Source organism: Capra hircus, chromosome 10, assembly GCF_001704415.2.
Source record: "Capra hircus breed San Clemente chromosome 10, ASM170441v1, whole genome shotgun sequence".
Lineage (NCBI taxonomy): Eukaryota > Metazoa > Chordata > Mammalia > Artiodactyla > Bovidae > Capra > Capra hircus.
In genome coordinates, this window is record NC_030817.1 from 31,314,665 (window position 1) to 31,335,383 (window position 20,719).

The 20,719-nt window shown below is 38.2% G+C and overlaps 1 protein-coding gene across 2 annotated transcripts in view; it reads left to right on the top strand.

Moving 5' to 3' along the window:
- RTN1 (reticulon 1) overlaps positions 1-20,719 on the top strand; it is a 252,724-nt gene that overhangs the window by 202,356 nt on the left and 29,649 nt on the right. The window contains exon 1 of one of the 2 annotated variants that reach the window (XM_018054089.1): positions 17,414-17,763. The exons of the other annotated variant lie outside the window; for it this stretch is intronic. Coding sequence (XP_017909578.1) covers positions 17,703-17,763 — 61 coding nt within the window. The 5' untranslated portion in view covers positions 17,414-17,702. Of the gene's footprint in view, positions 1-17,413; positions 17,764-20,719 lie in introns of those variants that run through there. 2 annotated transcript variants of the gene reach the window in all.

The following is a 20,719-nucleotide window of genomic DNA, read 5'->3' on the forward strand; positions in this document are numbered from 1 at the left end:
TCTTAGCAAAGAAATAGAATTCATAAAATAACCAAATAGAAGTGCTAGTACTAAAAAAATTATAGAAAATTTTCAGAAATTACTGGATAGCTCAATGCTAGAATGGAGATGACCTTGAATAGAATCAGTGACTCTGAAGACAGAACAATTAGAGTTCACCTTGTCTGAACAATAAAAAGAAAATATACTAGAATAAATCATATGAACAGAACCTTAGGGACCAGTTGAGAAATAACAAAAGATCCATGGTTTGTATTATCAGAGTCCCAAAAAGAGAGGAAAAGGAGGGAGGCTGAAAGAACATTTAAAAAACTCATGGCTGAAAACTAACCGTACTTAACAAAATACCAGCCTCGAGATTCAAGAAGCTGAGCAATCTTCCAAAAGGATAAACCCTCCAAATCTATGTCAACACATCATAATTAAACTTTTGAAAACTGAATACAAAATCTTGAAAACAATTAGAGCGAAATGGCATGTCAATATGGGAACAGCAATTCAAATGACAGCAAATTTCTCACCTGAAATCGTGGAAGTCATAAGAAGTGGTACAATATGTTATTTTAAACTGCTGCATGAAAATTGTCAACTATAAATTCTGTATCCAGTTAAACTATGCTTCAGAAATAAAGGGAAAATAAAGACATTCCACCCTGGAGAAGGGAATGGCAACTGACTCTAATATTCTTGCATGGAGAATTCCTTGGACAGAGGAGCCTGGTAGGCTGTGTGGTCCATGGGGTCACAAAGAGTCTGACACAGCTGACCAACTAACACACACACACACACACACACACACACACACACACACACACACACACATTCACATTCCAGATAAAGAAGGCCCTAAATCCTCTGCACTCTGCAGATTCATCTCTCTTACCTCACCCCTGGCAACCACATTGTCTCCATGGTTTTGCTTTTTACAGAATGTCATACGTGTGCATGCATGCTAAGTCATTTCAGTTGTGTCTGACTCCTTGCAACCCTATGGATTGTAGCCCACCAGGCTGCCCTGTTCATGGGGATTCTCCAGGCAAGAATACTGGAGTGGGTTGCCATGCCCTCCTCCAGGGGATCTTCCTGATCCAGGGATCAAACCCGCATCTCTTATGTCTCCTACTTTGGCAGGCAGGTTCTTTACCATTAGCGCCGCTTGGGAAGTCCAGAATGTCATATACTTGGACTCATCTAGCACGTAGCCTTTTCAGATCACCTTCTTTCCCTTAGTGGTGTGCATTCAAGTCTCCCCTTCGTCTTTTCGTGGCTTAAAAGCTTTTTAGTACTGAATAATATTTTGTTTTCTGAACGTACCACAGTTTATATTTATCCATTCACCTACTGGAGGTCATCTCGGTTACTTTCAAGTTTTGGCAACTTGCTACAAACATCTGTGTGCTGGTTTTTGTATGGAGACAAGTTTTAAATTCCTTTGGGTAAATACCAAGAAGCACAATTGCTATATCATATGAAAAGAATGTGTTTCATTTTGTAAGAAACTGCCAAACTGTCTTAAAAGTAGCTGCAGCATTCTGTGTTCCCACTAGCATTGAACAAGAGTTCCATGGTTTCACATCCTTCCCAGCATTTGATATTGTCATTGTTCTGGATTTTGGCTATTCTATTAGGTATACAGTGATGACATAAAAGTTTAATATTCTATGTTACTGGTTTCTTAATCAGGTTATTATTTCTCAAGTTACAGCCAACATTAAAGTGAATGTCAGTCTCCTCAGCTGCATTTAATTTTATTGTTGGGGGTTGATTTTGTGACTTTCATGTGTTTGTTATTTAAAAACGTCCCTCTTTCAAATTACATGTGTTCTTTCACTGATGCTTTCTTCTAGTTTGTGGCTTTTCTTTTTACTTTGTTTACATGTGGATTAGGTGTCTTGTTTTGCTCTAAGCATAAAATTTTTATATGTGCTAAGAAAAAATAAAACTGAGAATCATGCTAATTCTTGTGAGTCAGCCATTGACTGACCTTCATCTTTGGCAAATTTGTTCAGTTTCATAATTGGTTTTGGGAAAGATAATTTGCCAGCTTCTTTACTCCACAGTTGCCAGAAATTATGTGGTATATATCCTTTTTCAATTTGCATTTTTTAACTCAGTAATCTATTTTCAGAGTTACGTGTGCTAATTCATGAAATCCTCATTCATTACTTTTAACTGCTATATAGGCTTCTGTTGTATGAATAAAACACAGTTCATACAGCGAAATTCAGTCAGTTGCACCGCTAGTATTACAGGCATCACTGTAGTAAACAACTTTTTTCATATCTTCTTGTGCACAAGTTTGAGATTTTTTTTTTCCAGAGTAGGCACCTGGAAGTGGAATTGTTAGATCATAAGGAATGGATATCAACTTTGCTAAAAGTAGCCAAATTGTTCTAATGATCTAGCATTATGTGTGTTGCTTCTTCCACATCTTTACCAACACTTAGTAATATCAAACATTTGATTTTTTTCTAGTATCATAAATGTAAATATTTCACAGTGGTCTTTATTTTTAGTTCCCTAATTAGTAGAAATCCACACTCTTACTGTGTTTGTTGAGTCAAAAGTATTTCCAGTTATACAAATTGCTTATTGTACTTTTTCCTATTTTCCTGTTAAATTCCTCTTAGGATGAATTTGGAGTTCTTTCACTGATGCCTTCTTCTAGTTTGTGGCTTTTCTTTTCTCTTTGTTTATATTTTCAACTGCCATACTTGAGGGCTTTAAAGGTGATCACAGTTTTCCTTCTAAATTTGTAACATTTCTACCTTATGCTGATATGGTAAAGCTATATTCTTTTTATTTTTTCTTAAAAATATTTTCAAAGTAAGTCTTTAAATCATGTTTTTTAAATATATAGTGAGTTAGGAATTTCATTTTGTCTTTTTCCAGATGGCTAGCCAATTAGTCCACTACCTTTTATTGAATAACTATTCCTTTACCCCTGAATTAAATCACCATATAAAATGAATTAATATCTATAAAGTACTGAAAAAATTTTCAAACTATTTTATAGGTAGCAGTGACAATAGTAGTAATACTTATACTGCTCTATCAAAATTTTACATATAATGGGTACATGTCTAGGTTTTCTAGTTAGTTCCATGGGTCTGTTTAACTATTGCTTGCCAATATTTTTATTTTTATTTTTTTAATTAATTAATTTATTTTTTAATTTTAAAATCTTTAATTCTTAACATGAGTTTCCAAACATGAACCCCCCTCCCACCTCTCTCCCCATAACATCTCTCTGGGTCATCCCCATGCACCAGCCCCAAGCATGCTGTATTCTGCATCAGACATAGACTGGCGATTCGATTCTTACATGATAGTATACATGTTAGAATGCCATTCTCCTAAATCATCCCACCCTCTTCTTCTCCCTCTGAGTCCAAAAGTCCATTATACACATCTGTGTTTCTTTTGCTGTCTTGCATACAGGGTCGTCATTGCCATCTTTCTAAATTCCATATATATGTGCTAGTATACTGTATTGCTGTTTTTCTTTCTGGCTTACTTCACTCTGTATGATTGGCTCCAGTTTCATCCATCTCATCAGAACTGATTCAAATGAATTCTTTTTAATGGCTGAGTAATACTCCATTGTGTATATGTACCACAGCTTTCTTATCCATTCATCTGCTGATGGACATCTAGGTTGTTTCCATGTCCTGGCTATTATAAACAGTGCTGTGATGAACATTGGGGTACATGTGTCTCTTTCAGTTCTGGTTTCCTCGGTGTGTATGCCCAGCAGTGGGTAGTTCTATTTGCAATTTTTTAAGGAATCTCCACATTGTTCTCCATAGTGGCTGTACTAGTTTGCATTCCCACCAACAGTGTAGGAGGGTTCCCTTTTCTCCACACCTTCTCCAGCATTTATTGCTTGCAGATTTTTGGATCGCAGCCATTCTGACTGGTGTGAAGTGGAACCTCATTGTGGTTTTGATTTGCATTTCTCTAATAATGAGTGATGTTGAGCATCTTTTCATGTGTTTGTTAGTCATCCGTATGTCTTCTTTGGAGAAATGTCTATTTAGTTCTTTGGCCCATTTTTTGATTGGGTCATTTATTTTTCTGGAATTGAGCTGCATAAGTTGCTTGTATATTTTTGAGATTAGTTGTTTGTCAGTTGCTTCATTTGCTATTATTTTCTCCCATTCAGAAGGCTGTCTTTTCACCTTGCTTATAGTTTCCTTTGTTGTGCAGAAGCTTTTAATTTTAATTAGATCCCATTTGTTTATTTTTGCTTTTATTTCCAGAATTCTGGGAGGTGGATCATAGAGGATCCTGCTGTGATTTATGTCAGAGAGTGTTTTGCCTATGTTCTCCTCTAGGAGTTTTATAGTTTCTGGTCTTACATTTAGATCTTTAATCCATTTTGAGTTTATTTTTGTGTGCGGTGTTAGAAAGTGATCTAGTTTCATTCTTTTACAAGTGGTTAACCAGTTTTCCCAGCACCACTTGTTAAAGAGATTGTCTTTACTCCATTGTATATTCTTGCCTCCTTTGTCAAAGATAAGGTGTCCATATGTGTGTGGATTTATCTCTGGGCTTTCTATTTTGTTCCATTGATCTATATGTCTGTCTTTGTGCCAGTACCATACTGTTTTGATGACTGTGGCTTTGTAGTAGAGCCTGAAGTCAGGCAAGTTGATTCCTCCAGTTCCATTCTTATTTCTCAAGATTGCTTTGGCAATTCGAGGTTTTTTGTATTTCCATACAAATCTTGAAATTATTTGTTCTAGTTCTGTGAAAAATATGGCTGGTAGCTTGATAGGGATTGCATTGAATTTGTAAATTGCTTTGGGTAGTATACTCATTTTCACTATATTGATTCTTCCAATCCATGAACATGGTATATTTCTCCATCTATTAGTGTCCTGTTTGATTTCTTTCATCAGTGTTGTATAGTTTTCTATATATAGGTCTTTAGTTTCTTTAGGTAGATATATTCCTAAGTATTTTATTCTTTTCATTGCAATGGTGAATGGAATTGTTTCCTTAATTTCTTTTTCTGCTTTCTCATTATTAGTGTATAGGAATGCAAGGGATTTCTGTGTGTTGATTTTATATCCTGCAACTTTACTATATTCATTGATGAGCTCTAGTAATTTTCTGATGGAGTCTTTAGGGTTTTCTATGTAGAGGATCATGTCATCTGCAAACAGTGAAAGTTTTACTTCTTCTTTGCCAATTTGGATTCCTTTTATTTCTTTTTCTGCTCTGATTGCTGTGGCCCAAACTTCCAGAACTATGTTGAATAGTAGCGGTGAAAGTGGGCACCCTTGTCTTGTTCCTGACTTTAGGGGAAATGCTTTCAGTTTTTCACTATTGAGGATAATGTTTGCTGTGGGTTTGTCATATATAGCTTTTATTATGTTGAGGTATGTTCCTTCTATTCCTGCTTTCTGGAGAGTTTTTATCATAAATGGATGTTGAATTTTGTCAAAGGCCTTCTCTGCATCTATTGAGATAATCATATGGTTTTTATTTTTCAATTTGTTAATGTGGTGAATTACATTGATTGATTTGCGGATATTGAAGAATCCTTGCATCCCTGGGATAAAGCCCTCTTGGTCATGGTGTATAATCTTTTTAATGTGTTGTTGGATTAAGAAATGGACAAATTCTTAGAAAAGTACAATTTTCCAAGACTGAACCAGGAAGAAATAGAAAATCTTAACAGACCCATCACAAGCACGGAAATTGAAACTGTAATCAGAAATCTTCCAGCAAACAAAAGCCCAGGTCCAGATGGCCTCACAGCTGAATTCTACCAAAAATTTCGAGAAGAGCTAACACCTATCCTACTCAAACTCTTCCAGAAAATTGCAGAGGAAGGTAAACTTCCAAACTCATTCTATGAGGCCACCATCACCCTAATACCAAAACCTGACAAAGATGTCACACCAAAAAGAAAACTATAGGCCAATATCACTGATGAACATAGATGCAAAAATCCTCAACAAAATTCTAGCCAATATTTTTAATTATAATATTTATACAAGTCTTGATACCTAGAAGAGGATAATTTTTTTTTCTTTTTGTCTTCTTTCTCTTCCCCTTTTTCCTTTATCCTTTTCTCTTCAAAATTGTGCTGTTTCAGGCCTTTCCTACTTCCACATGCATTTTAGGATTTGTTTGTTCAGCACTATGAAAAAATTTATTGGAGTTTTGATTGAAATTGTTTTGAATTTACAAAATCATTTTAAGAAGTTCTATCTCTGCAACAATGGGTCTTCCTAGCATGGAATATCTTTGTATTTAAGATTCCTTTATATCCTTAAAAGTTTTTTTTTTAATATTTTTCTTTTTATGTTTCTATAGAACTATATGTATACCTAATAACCTTTTACATCTGCTACTTTTATGATAGGTAACCTAAATATGTAATTTTCCAAGTGACTGCTATTTTATAGGGACACAGTTTTTGTATATTGAACTTTTGTTCAGCAGTACACCATGACAGCTCATTTCCTGATTGAAATGATGTGATAAACCTAGCTTCTTAAAAAGACGATAATGCCTTTTTATGGGAAAGCAACATCAGCTGTCAGTCTTTATGGTTCGTGTGTACACAGTATCCATTATACTATAAAAAATTGCTAGACATGTAAGACGGAGAAGGCAATGTCACCCCACTCCAGTACTCTTGCCTGGAAAATCCCATGGATGGAGGAGCCTGGTAGGCTGCAGTCCATGGGGTCACTAGGAGTTGGACACGACTGAGCGACTTCACTTTCACTTTTCTCTTTCATACACTGGAGAAGGAAATGGCAACCCACTCCAGTATTCTTGCCTGGAGAATCCCAGAGATGGCAGAGCCTGGTGGGCTGCCATCTCTGGGGTCACACAGAGTCGGACACAACTGAAGCGACTTAGCAGCAGCAGCAGCAGCAGCAGACATGTAAGAGCTAAGAATATGTAACTGATAATGAAACAAAAAAGAAGATAATAGAAGCAGACCCCCTGGTGATCTGGATATCGGAGTTAAAGTTTTTAATGACTATTATGAATATATGAAACAAGATGGAGACTTTAAATAGAGAAATGGAATTTATAAAAACAAAATCAAGTAAATTTCCTAGAACTGGAAATTAAAATTCTTAAATTAAAACTTAATTGGCTACATTTTATAGGTCTTTGGACGTAGAAGAAGACAATTAGTGAACTCTGAGAGCTCAATAAGAAATAGTCAAAATGTATCACCACAAACTGTGGAAAATTCTTCAAGAGACGGGAATACCAGACCACCTGACCTGCCTCTTGAGAAATCTGTATGCATGTCAAGAAGCAACTGTTAGAACTGGACATGGAACAACAGACTAATTCCAAATCAGGAAAGGAGTATGTCAAGGCTCCGTATTGTCACCCTGTTTATTTAACTTATATGCAGAGTACATCATGCGAAATGCCAGGCTGGATGAAGCACAACCTGAAATCAAGATTGCCAGGAGAAATATCAGTAACCTCAGATATGCAGATGATACCACCCTTATGGCAGAAAGCGAAGAAGAGCCTCTTGATGAAAGTGAAAGAGAAGAGTGAAAAAGCTGACTTAAAACTCAGCATTCAGAAAACTAAGATCATAGCATCTGGTCCCATCACTTCATGGTAAATAAATGGGGAAACAATGGAAAGAGTGAGAGACTTTATTTTGGGGGGCTCCAAAATCACTGCAGATGGTGACTGCAGCCATGAAATTTAAAAGATGCTTGCTCCTTGGTAGAAAAGCTGTGGCCAATCTAGACAACATATTAATAAGCAGAGACATTGCTGACAAAGGTCCATCTAGTCAAAGCTATGGTTTTTCCATTAGTCATGTATGGATGTAAGAGTTGGAGCATAAAAAAAGTTGAGCGCTGAAGAATTGATGCTTTTGAAGTGTGGTGTTGGAGAAAACTCTAGAGAGTCCCTCGGACTGCAAGATCAAACCAGTCAATCCTAAAGGAAATCAGTCCTGAATGTTCATTGGAAGCTGAAACTGAAACTCCAGTACTTTGGCCACCTGATGCAAAGAACTAACTCATTGGCAAAGACTCTAATGCTGGGAAAGATTAAAAGCAAGAGGAAAAGGGGTTGACAGAGGATAAGATGGTTGGATGGCAGCACTGACTTGATGGACCTGAGTTTGAGCAAGCTCCAGGAGTTAGTGATGGACAGGGAATCCTGGTGTGCTGCCGTCCATGGGGTTGCAGAGTTGGACACACCTGAGTGACTGAACTGAACTGAACACAACTACCAATATGAAAATAAACAATAAGGATAGTTAGAACAATTCTCAAAATCCTCAAAATTACAATAATTACAATCAGTGGACCAAAGAAAAAAACTCTCAATCCCAATTGGAAAACATTTTGAACAATAATATTGACATAATGTATCAAAACTTGCAGGATGCAACTGTAGTGTTTAGAGGGTATTTAATACTTTTCAATGAAGTATTAGAAAAGAAGAAAGACTGACAATAATCTAAGCTTTCATTTTAAGGAGCTAATAAAGGAAGTCAAAGCTGTGGTTTTTCCAGTAGTCACATACAGATGTAGGGGTTGAACCATAAAGAAGACTGAGTGCCAAAGAATTAATGCTTTCAAACTCTGGTCTGAAGAAGACTCTTGAGAGTCCCTTAGACAGCAAAGAGATCAAACCAGTCAATCCTAAAGGAAATCAACCCTGAATATTCATCAGAAGGACTGATGCTGAAGCTGAGGATACAATCCTTTGGCCACCTGCTGAGAAGAACCAGCTCATTGGAAAAGACCCTGTTGTTGGAAAAGATTGAAGGCAAAAGGAGAAGGAGATGACAGAGGATTAGATGGTTGGATGGCATTACTGACTTGGTGGACATGAGTTGAGCAAACTCCAGGAGATTGTAAAGGACCAGGATGCTTGGCATGCTGCAGTCCATGGGGTTGGTCGCAAAGTTGGACATAGTTTAATGAATGAACAACAATAAGGAAGAACAAATGAAAGTAAAGTAAGATAATGATTATAATAAGAGAATAAAAGAGAGTATATACACAACAGAGAAAAGGCAATAGAGTAAAATTTTATTCTTTAAAACTAATTCATTATATTGAAAAATCTCCAACAAAATGATCAAGAAAGAGAGAAAAAGCTTAAAATATCATAAATGAGAAAGGAAACATGACTCTGACTCCTCCAGATTATTAAAAAATTTAAAAATGATATTATGAGCAACATGCCAATAAATTTGACAATATTTTTTTTTAGTTTTCTGAATGTTGAATTTTATTTTTTTATTTATTTTTTTTGCATATAATTTATTTTTATTTTTTTAATTTTAAAATCTTTAATTCTTACATGCGTAAGACAATATATTTTAAATGGATAAATTAATCTGGAAAAAACTGACCAAAATTGTTATAAGCAGAAATTTAAAAATCAGAATAATCCTACACTATTAAAGAAATCTGTAATTAAAGATCATCTCACAAATAAAACTCCAGGTCCAAATGGGTTCCCTGGTGAATTCTTACAAACATTCCGAAATGAAATAATACCATCGTACATAAACTCCTTTGGAAAATATTAGAGGGATTAACACTTTCCAACTCTTTCGTGTCACCAGTTTAACCCTAATGCAAAAACTTAAGAAAATATTATAAGAGAAGAAAGAAGAGGATAATATCCCTCATGAATATAGATAATAAAATTCTGCACAAAGTATTAACAAATTGAATCCAAATTAGAGCAACAGTATATAAAAAGAATATCACATCAGGGCTACATGAAGTTTATTCTAGGAATGCAAGTTTGCTCTAACACTCAAAATTCAATCCATGTAATGTATATATTAATAAAATTAAGGGAAAGCCCATGTGATCATCTCACTAGGCTCAGTAAAAGCATTTGATAAAATTCAGTATCTATTCATGACAAAAATTCTCAGAAAATTGGTACCAGAGGGAATTTTCTTATTCTGATAATGGATAGCTAAAAAGTTCACAGCTTGCATCATATTTAATGGTGGAATTTTGAGCACATTTTCCCCCTTAATTAAAAAAAAAGACAGGATAGTCCCTGTTAACCACCTCTACTAAACATTATACTAGAAGACCTAGCCAATGCAGTAAGTTAAGGTAAAGAAATGAAATATAAAGATTGGAAAGGAAGAGATAACACCATCTTTATTCAGAGAAGATATTCTTATGTATGGATAAAATTCAAAAGAATCTACAAATAAAATTAATAAGTAAATCTAGCAAGGTCACTATTATAAAAATTAATTAATCTGGTATAGCGTCTCCTCTTTCTACTTAGAACATTTCTGTGTCAGTATGTTTTAGGACTTTTTTTTTAAAAACATCCCTTTGCTAGATCTTTTTCATCCATCATGAGAGCTTTCATCTTTTTTTAGCTGGCATTATTTAGATATATTTAGAAGCATTTTAATACTTTATTTTGTGCTCTCAATTTACTAGTTATTTTCTTTGCTTCTCATTTTTCCTCTGCCTAATTTCTGTTTGATTGAATTAATTACCTTGCTTGTAAAATTTATTCTTGTAGATGTTTTCTAATTTTTGTTTTTTAGTGGAGACCATTAAATATTTAGCATATAAATATGACATTTTCATAGTCTAAATATCTCTATCCTCCTCCGGAACAATACTAGGATCTTAGAATGCACTTGCTCTTATCACTGCTTTCGACCTATGTTCTATTTTGTCTACTGTTTTACTTTCATCTTTCACTTATAACCCTTTCATTAAGTTAGCCATTCCTGGTCTTTATGCTCAGCATTCTTTCATGCATGTCACTTTTACCTTTTAACTGAATTTAGATTCAGTTTTATTCTTTCTGGAGTACTGTTTTTGGTATATTTTTCTGCAGAGTCTGCCATTAGGAAATTCTCTCATTTCTTATTTTTTTGAAAATGCCTGTATTAGTCTTTCTGTGTATATAATTCTAGATGATGGCTATTCTCCTTCACCACTTTGAGAATATTATTTCATTGTCTTCTAGCTTATATTAATGAAAAGATTGCTGTTCATCTCATTTGTCTGTTATTTATATCTGCTTTTAAAATTTCTCCTTTGTTTTGATGCCCTGCAATTTCACTGTGATGTGAGTCAAGGTATGGATTTCTTACTTGTCTTGCTTAGGGCTAGAATTTATGTCTTTTGTCAATTCTGGATAACTGGATAACCATGAGGGTGTGGCCACTCATCTAGAGCCAGACATCCTGGACTGTGAAGTCAAGTGGGCCTTAGGAAACACTACTACGAACAAAGCTAGTGGAGGTGATGGAATTCCAGCTGAGCTATTTCAGATCCCAAAACATGATGCTGTTAAAGTGCTGCACTCAATGTGCCAGCAAATTTGGAAAACTCAGTAAGTAGCCAAAGGACTGGAAAAGGTCAGTTTTCATTCCAATCCCAAAGAAGGACAATGCCAAAGAATGTTCTAACTACCACACAATTGTGGTCATTTCATATGCTAGCTAGAGAATGTCAACCCACTCTAATATTCCTGCCTGGCAAATCCCGTGGACGGAGGAGCCTGGTAGGCTGCAGTCCATGGGGTCGCGAGGAGTCAGATATGACTGAGCAACTTCCCTTTCACTTTTCACTTTCGTGCATTGGAGAAGGAAATGGCAACCCACTTCAGTGTTCTTGCCTGGAGAATCCCAGGGACGGGGGAGCCTGGTGGGCTGCTGTCTATGGGGTTGCACAGAGTCGGACATGACTGAAGCGACTTAGCAGCAGCAAGATTTTACTAAAAATCCTTCAAGCTAGGCTTCAGCAATATGTGAACCAAGAACTTCCAGATGTACAAGCTAGATTTAGAAAAGGAAGAGGAACCATCGATCAAATTGCCAACATCCATTGGATCATAGAAAAAGCAAGAGAATTCCAGAAAAACATCTGCTTCGATGACTATGCTAAAGCCTTTGACTGTGTGAATCAACAAACTGTGGACAAAAGAGATGGGAATAACAGGTCACTTTACCTGCCTCCTGAGAAACCTGTATGCAGGTCAAGAAGCAACAGAACTGGACATGGAACAATGGACTGGTTCAAAATTGGGAAAGGAGTGTGACAAGGCTATATATTGTCACCCTGCTTATTAAACTGCTGTACAGAGTACATCTTGTGAAATGCCAGGCTGGATGAATCACAAGCTGAAATCAAGATTGCTGAAAGAAATAACAACCTCAGATATGCAGATGATACCACCCTATAGAGGTGAAAAGGAACTTAAGAGCCTCTTAAAGAGAGTGAAAGAAGAGAGTGAGAAGTCTGGCTTGAAAATCAGCATTCAAAAAACTAAGATCATGGTATCTGGTCCCATCACTTCATGGCAAATAGAACAGGAAAAAGTGGAAACAGTGACAGACTTATTTTCTTGGGCTCCAAAATCACTGCAGACAGTGACTGCAGCCATTAAATTAAAAGACACTTGCTCCTTGGAAGGAAAGCTATGACAAACCTGAGCAGGATATTTAAACGCAAAGACATCACATTGCCAACAAAGGTCCATATAGTCAAAGGTATGATTTTTCCAGCAGTCATATGTGAGAATTGGACCATAAAAAAAGTTGAGTGCCGAACAATTGATGCTTTTGAATTGTAGTGTTGGAGACTCTTGAGAGTCCCTTGGACTACAAGGAGATCAAACCAATTCTAAAGGAAACCAACCCTGAATACCCTAAATATTCACTGGAAGGACTGATGCTGACATTAAAGCTCCAGTACGTTGGCCACCTAATGAGAAGGGCTGACTCATTGGAAAAGACCTTGATGCTGGAAATGATTGAAGGCAAAAGGAGCAGGAGGCAAGAGAGGATAAGATAGATAGCATCACTGATTCAATGGACATGAATTTGAGCAAACTCCAGGAGATAGTAAAGGACAAGGAAGTCTAGTGTGCTGCAGTTCATGATGTTGCAAAGAGTCAGACATGACTTAGTGACTGCACAGCAACAGTCGATTCTGGAAACTTCTCAGCCATATTTGAATAAATTATGCCACTTCCCATGTTACTCCTCTGCTTAAAATCCTGCTGGGTCTCCCTCATCTATTGACAGTATTACTACTCAGGGCTGTCACAGTCTGGCCTCTACACATTTCTGAAATTAAGTTTCCACTTCTGTCTTCCAGGAAAGCCCATCACTCAAACTGCTGATACATTTCTTACTCATAACTTAGCTTAATTGTCACCTATTCTCTGAAGCCTTTCCTGAAACCTCTGCCCCTAAGAACTCTGTGTACCCCTGGTTTCCTGTTCACACAATCCACTGATTGCATTTATCTATTTATATGTAAATTTTCCCCCAATAAACTCAAGTCCCAGTGGGCAGTTCCCTTTGTATTTACAGAGACAGGCACTTAGTGTGGGCTCGATAAACAGTTGTAGACTGAGTGAATGAATGAATAAAGAAAATGAAAGTAAATACTGTCTACCTCATAGGGATCTTGTAACAACTAAATATCAGTGCATACCACAAGATAAAGCACCTGGAAAATAACAACTGCTAATCTCTTGTTTGAATTGAAGACAATTCATGCAGTGTTTTGGTACAGTGGGTTATGTACCAAATTGGTTTTTCCTTTAAATTTCCTTATTCCATATGGCATAGAACAGAGTTCTTAGTGTTCTTTGATTATAATGAAGTACTTTTTTGGTTTTGTGCCTTTTCTTCCAATTGCTGTACTTCTGAGCCTAAAAAAACCAGAGAGTTCTATGAGAATGCTTGATATAGTTTACTAGCTGTTACATTCTGTTCTGAAAATTGAGTTCATCTGTGAACACTCTTCCCCCATACATGTTAGTGGCTTTCTCCTTTCTTCCATTAGGTGTCTACTCTAATTTTACCATGAGTTAGGCCTGCATAGACTCTCATTATAAAATAGCAAATGTCCACCCACATCCTTTTCTATCCTCTTTTACCTGCTTTATTTTCCCCAGTACACTCCTCCACAAGTGAAATATATACAGTATTTACCTCTTTTATTATTTTCTGCTCCTCCCATACACCCTGGCATATAACTTCTTAAGGGCAGGAACTTTGCTTTATGCTTAGAGCAGTATCTGGAATAAAGTAGCTGCTTGGTATGTATTCCTTAAATAAGTGTATCAATGCAGGTGCCATTGAGTCTCATCAGTATAAATCCTGATGCTATAGTAGACAAACACCATACGACCACTCTGGACATGGTAGCCTTCAACATTCATCTAGATCTGGGATGACATTACAAAACTTGGCTCCTTTGCTTTTCCATATAACAGACTAATGCACGATTTCATCCTGAAAACTAAAGAAATCACTTCCCTTCCTGGCAGTACCTAAAGCGAGCTCTAAGCTGGCTGCATACAAAGCCCGTCTGTTCTCTCCTGGTTTAAAGACAGAGGCAGTTCCTGCCCACTTTCAGCAAGCTTTATTTTGCTTTCTGTTTTCTTTCACTGCTAAAGGACAATTTACATATCTTTTCTACCCATTCTATCGTTTTGACCTTGCCAAGAGCTTTCAATTAATACTTTGTGTGCACTTGTGCAAAGAAAGCACCCATTTGCAATGTCTATGGGAAACAAATTCTTATTACTTCATAGAAACAAACGTCTAAATGTGTAATTCATGTGTATATTATGAGAGAGGTTCAGAGATGATACATGACTGGTTGAAAGCCACAGAACTAAAGTTTGTAACACAATTAGATCTAACACCCACATCCTTGTCAAGTTTGTGTTCTTCTGCCTGATTTTCCTTTAATATGATCATTTTTGCTTCTCCTAAGCACCTGGGCATTAATAGAAAACCCTCAATTCTTACTAGTGTGTATCTCTCTCGGTGACATCAGACATCTTACCTCCTCAATCTTCAGCTGTCAAACTGTTGTATTGATTTTTCAGGTGCCATCAAGCTTCTCTTTCCAAATTTAGCATGACTGAAAAGAATGTGGTCTTTCAGCTAAGCTGACATTCCAAGGTCAGCTTTGTGGCCAGCGAAAACTCATGGCCTAAGGATTCTGACACAGCTAGCCGACACCTGAGGGAGAGCTTGCCTCTGCCTACTCGTCCTTGCTAGGGACATACTGCCCCCACCTTGCTGCTCAGTACTGACTGTCAGAGCCCACACTGGCTCCAGTAATGTGACTGTGAACACTCTCCGCTCAAGATACCTGGGGCACCTTTTGTGTTAAGGCTAATGCCTGGGGCTATCATTGGACAAGCAGTGCCTCCTAGTGGCCAAGGCTCCAAAGGTTTCCAGATGAAAAGTGGCCAGGACACCCACCTGGCGACCCTTTCTCTCTCCTTCTGAGTCTTGTCCCTACCTTTTTGCAGTGTGTCCAGCTCCACATCATGCAATGAGAATTCATCATCAGGTCCCAGTCTTTTCAGTATTTTGCTGACTGAATTCCCAATCATGACCATGATGATGAAAAAATTGTGGGAGGACAGTAGGAAGTATAAATATAACAAAGTCACTAACACCTCCAGAGCAAGTCAGTTTGAAAAGTGCTTTGTAATCATGTGGTCACTGTTCCTCCTTCTCATCAGCCAAATGGGAGCTCTGACAGCCCCACTCTTATAGGAGACTTATGATGCCCAGAAGTGCCAAATCATCCTGCTGAAGTCATTCTTCTTAAACTTCCTTAATAATTCCAGATGTGTTACAGAGATATGCAGAGGCTTAGCTGGTTTCTCTGGAAGCTTTTATTCTAAAAGGAACATGCATGATTCTAAGGATCATATTTTAAAGTGTATATGCTTCATAAAATGAAAGGTAAATCATTTCCAGAAGCGTAACCTTGAGATTAGGTCCTTAGGCTCTTGCTGGCACAGCATGTACAAATGCATATTTGGGTCTGGGAAGGAATGTATCTGGGAGCTGCAGAGGAATTATGGAGGCTCCACTTCTCCATGAGGGAGAGAAATTCTATACAATGGATAAGGCCATGCTACAACAAATGGAAGTGGGAACTCTTCCTTCTATAAACCCCTTTGGTCTCCAAGGCATCTTTGTCCTCATGCTATGTCTTGTCTCCTCGAGGGTCCCTTCTACCAAGACTTTCCCCAGAAAATGCCTAAATTCCAGTCATTTCTCTGTGCTATTTCTACCTTTTCCTTATCAAAACATACCTATCCCCTGTCCATTCTCTCAACTGCCTTGGAAAGTAATCTGATAAAGCATGTCATGCTAAAATTTGAATAGTAGGTCACCACCCATTGCTGACAAAAGTCTGTATGGTCAAAGCTATGGTTTTTCCAGTATTCATGTACAGATGTGAGAGTTGGACCATGAAGAAGGCTGAGCAAAAACAATTGATGCTTTTGAACTGTGGAGTTGGAGAAGACTCTTGAGAGTCTTTTGGACAGCAAGGAGATCAAAGCAGTCAATCCTAAAGGAAATCAGTCCTGAATATTCATTGCAAGGACTGGTGCTGAAGCTGAAGCTTGAATAGTTTGGCCACCTGATGCAAAGAGCTGACTCACTGGAAAAGACCCTGATGCTGGTAAAGATTGAAGGCAGGAGGAGAAGGGGGTAACAGAAGATGAGATCGTTGAATGGCATCACTGATTCATTGGCCATAAGTTTGAGCAAACACTGGGAGATAGTGAAGGACAGGGAAGCCTGGTATGCAGCAGTCCATGGGGTCACAAAGAGTCAGACAAAACTGAGTAACTGAACACCACCACATTGTTCTGCTCCTCCCACTGACATTCACATTGTAAGTGGGGACACCTGAAGCCCTTGAATCACTGGGCTTGGAAATCAACTTTACCTCCTGAATTAAACACACCACTCACATCCATCATCCCCTAACATTCAATCCCAAATAGGATGTTGTTGAGGAACAGGCCCTTTGCTTCCCGAGCTCTCTTTCGATGTCCCCACAACTGATCACTCTTGGTGTGTCTCTATAGTGACTACTCCGTGTGCCAGAGTCCAGAGGCTTTGATCCCGACCTACTGGCAGCACATTCAGATATTGTCGAAAATTCATTCAACCCACAAACAGAGCTGAGAAGAGACACTAAACCTTCAGTGTTTCTTTGCAATGATTGCGGCTTGCCAGGGAAGGTTTCGGAGAGCCATGGGCTGTTCCAAAAGAGGGAAAGACTCTGGCAATTGTCTGGAAGATGTCAAGCAGTTAGTGTGGCCAGAATGTAAAAAACTGGAGGCTGGGTGGGGGGAGGTGAATGAGCGTTGGACACTAAGGGGATATGATGCTGAAAGCCTGAGGTTTGTACTGCCATCATCAAGTTCTTGGGTTTCTAAGACATTTCTAGAAAATGCACCATGCCAGTAAGACCCCAAAACAGCCCGCGTGTTCTGCTGTCATTCCTACCCTTGGCTCTTTCTCCTCCTTCTCTCAAACCTCCCACCCCTGGTCAGCTTTTCCGCCTCCCGGGTGCGACTGGTTTTAAACATCTCCAGGGCAGCGAGCCTCTGCTCTGAAGTCTAGCGGCACCCGCATCATCCGCATCACCGGGCGCGCAGGCTGATCCGCACCGGGCGCGCAGGCTGATCCGCACCGCGCGGCGCTGATTCGCTGCCGCGGAGACTGCGGCGCCCGCGACGCGCCCGCCCCTCGCGGTGCACGCCGGCTGGTGCAGCCTCAGTCTGTCTGCAGCCGCGGCCACCGGGAGCAGCGCTGCAGCCGGGGCACCGACGCCTGAGTGCCCGCTCAGCGCCCGCGAGGATAGCAACGGCGAGCCCTCAAAGCGCGCACGATGCAGGCCACCGCCGATTCCACCAAGATGGATTGTGTTTGGAGCAACTGGAAAAGTCAGGGTATTCTCTTTATTTCAGTAGTGCATGCCTGCGGCGCTCACGGGAACCCGGGACCCGGAATCAGCCATTGTGCATCATTTCACCTGTGGGACCTATGCATGCTTTATACTCAAGAGCTTTCTGTTGGGGGGAGTAAACTTGTTATGTCAAAAATCAGAGTGGACGGTGTTTGGTTTTTTGTTTTTGTTTTTTACCTTTCCCATCTTAAAAAAAAAAAAAAAAAGAATCCCCCACCCCCACCCCTTTGTTTTCTGGTTGTCAGGCTACTGTTTTAAATGCATCTTTGGCCTCCTCCTGGAGCTCTTTTGGGTTCCGCTCAACGTCGAGTACTTGTTTAATCTCTTCTTATTCCCGGAGTTAAAATGCTTTCTTATTGTTCCATGTATCCCAGTGCATTTAATTTGTGCCTGAAGATTGAAATCTAGTAGAACCGTTAACTGAGTGGGTTCTAGTGCATCCTTTTCAGAGGGACACACCCATTTTAGGGTTATTATTTGTGGTCACACAAAGGGAACTGGAAATGCAGAATAGCTCTCAAAATCCTGAAAATATGATGGCGTAGACACATATTAGGATGATTCACTTTGAAATATTTCGGGTTTTTTGTCTGTCATTGGGGTAACTTGTAACTACTGTTCGTTAATAATGGGTATATCTGGAACAAATGGAGGGAAATTAAAAAACAGTGCCAGTTGCTCTCTGATATAACAGATTTATTTTGAAACAGTCCATATTAGCACTGGGTGTGGCCACCCTCCAGCCTCGCTTGGATTGCTTTTCAGCCATTTTTATTCAGCCTCATACTTCACACATCTCCATCTCGCCTTTGTTACATTAAGATTCTCTCCTTCACCTTGCTCAGTTTGAGATTACTAGGGGAAAGGGAGACTTTGCAAGGATGAATTATGTGTTGTAAACTTGGATGTTTGTTATATGAAGTGTCTTTTAATGTTTAACAAATGGTTCTGAAGAAGGTGCGTCTGACTTAACCTGCAGGGTTGCAGCGTCCCTCAGGGGACCAAGAATACTCTGGAGCAGAAACTGATTTTTTTTTTTCAAAAGGCACCTTTCTCTTGTAATATTGTATCACAAAAAGAATGGGATGTCTTAATACCCCATAGAGTTTTTCTTTGGTAAATTTTTTAAGCAAAGAAAAAGTAAACATGAACCTCAGAATTAAGAGCATATTTTCTCTGCCTCTTATTTGTTAGTTGGGTGGCAGAGACATAAAATGCAATAGTCTAGTTCAAATTATTTGGATCTATTGGAAACACAACTGTCAAAAGTGAATAAATGGACCTAATAAATTTAAAAGCCAGGAAATAAATGTATGGCCATCCAGGGGCATCATTTTAGAGAATGATGATAACTACATGACCTAGCATATGTTTTATACAGAAGACAGCTGTGAAAATTCTTGGTAACATTTCATTCTTGCTACATGTTTAGACTCATCCAGTTTATTCCAAGTACACACTCAATGGATATCTATGGCTTGATAGATTACCAAGTTTAGGTGGATATAAAGTTGGTTTTTAAGATTATTCTTACGGATTTCCTCTATTCTTATCAAAAGTAGGTAGCAGAAGTGACAAATTTTCTAATATGTGTAAGATCTAAGACACTGTTTCATCATAATCCTATGTGTTTGCCTCTGTTGACATTTTCACTGGGGGGTTAAAAATATGGACATTTATAATCAGAAAACAACACAAAATGCTTTACTTTGTCCATTAAAGACTGTCACTTTCATTTGCAGTGTACAGCTGTTTATGAAGATTAATGCAGGATCGTTGAGGGTCTTTTATACTCTGTGACCTTTGGTAATCTTCAGTACCATTGATTTCCTTTTGTCAGATAGAACAAAGCCATTATCCTGAAAATTGACTGATAACTGGGTGGGTGGGTTTATAGGCATAAAGGAGAAATTATAAGTAAATTATTCCTGTTTCTCCCCACTAGGAGAACTTTCATCTAAATTAAAATCTACAATAAGATTCTTGTTTAGTATTTTAAGTGTATCTTTTAGTTCTCCTAATTATAAAAAAAAAAAGCTGTTCTTAACACTGGCTGCATATTAATATCACCTGGGAAGCTTTAGAAAACACAAAAGATGCCTGTGCCCCACCCCTAAAGGTTCCGATTCCATTGAGCCAAGCATCAGTATTTTTCAAACGCTCTCAAATGAGTTTAACACATAATCGGGGTTGAAACCACTCAGGTGCAATAATTCTTAGCCCAATCCATAGCCCAGCAGAACAAGGTCTAGTATACAAATGATGAAATGGGTTTGATACAAGAGCAGCTATGAATGTAGTTAAAAGAAGTCAGTATAACATTGGGGATAATGTCCTCCAGAAATAGTGAGTAGTGAAGGTTTTGCTTGGAAAAGGGAATAAAGGGAGCCCCCAGGCTTCCTCCATATTATTAAACAATTCCACAGAGAAATTGTAGTTCCCTAGGTATGTCAGAAAGACTCTACTGAAACTAATATAATGTGTCCTAAAAACTATAGTATACATGCAAAAGGAAGCTTATATTTATTTTATTAATATATATCATTTTAGCTGTAGACAAGAATATTTAAAGAGAGACTAAAGTCCACGTTATACTACATTACACAGATTCTGCTTCCATTAAAAAAATGATACTCATACCCAATTTGTTGATAAACCAAAGCCCAATCTGCTCAGTGAAGATGAAATAAGAAAATAACCTAATAAAACTTGGCAATATACCTGGGATTCTTCAGATTACTAGTTATTACTGTTAAATATTAACATTTACTGGGCACTTTTACTACTTTACTTGTATCATTGCAGTTAATCTTCATGAATCCTATGATGTGTGAGTTTTATTATTATCCCATTTTAGAAGTGATGAACTGAGGCTTCTTGCCAACGCACACAGCTGGTAATGCCAGAGGCCAGATTCAAGCCGAGGCTGTCTGACTCCA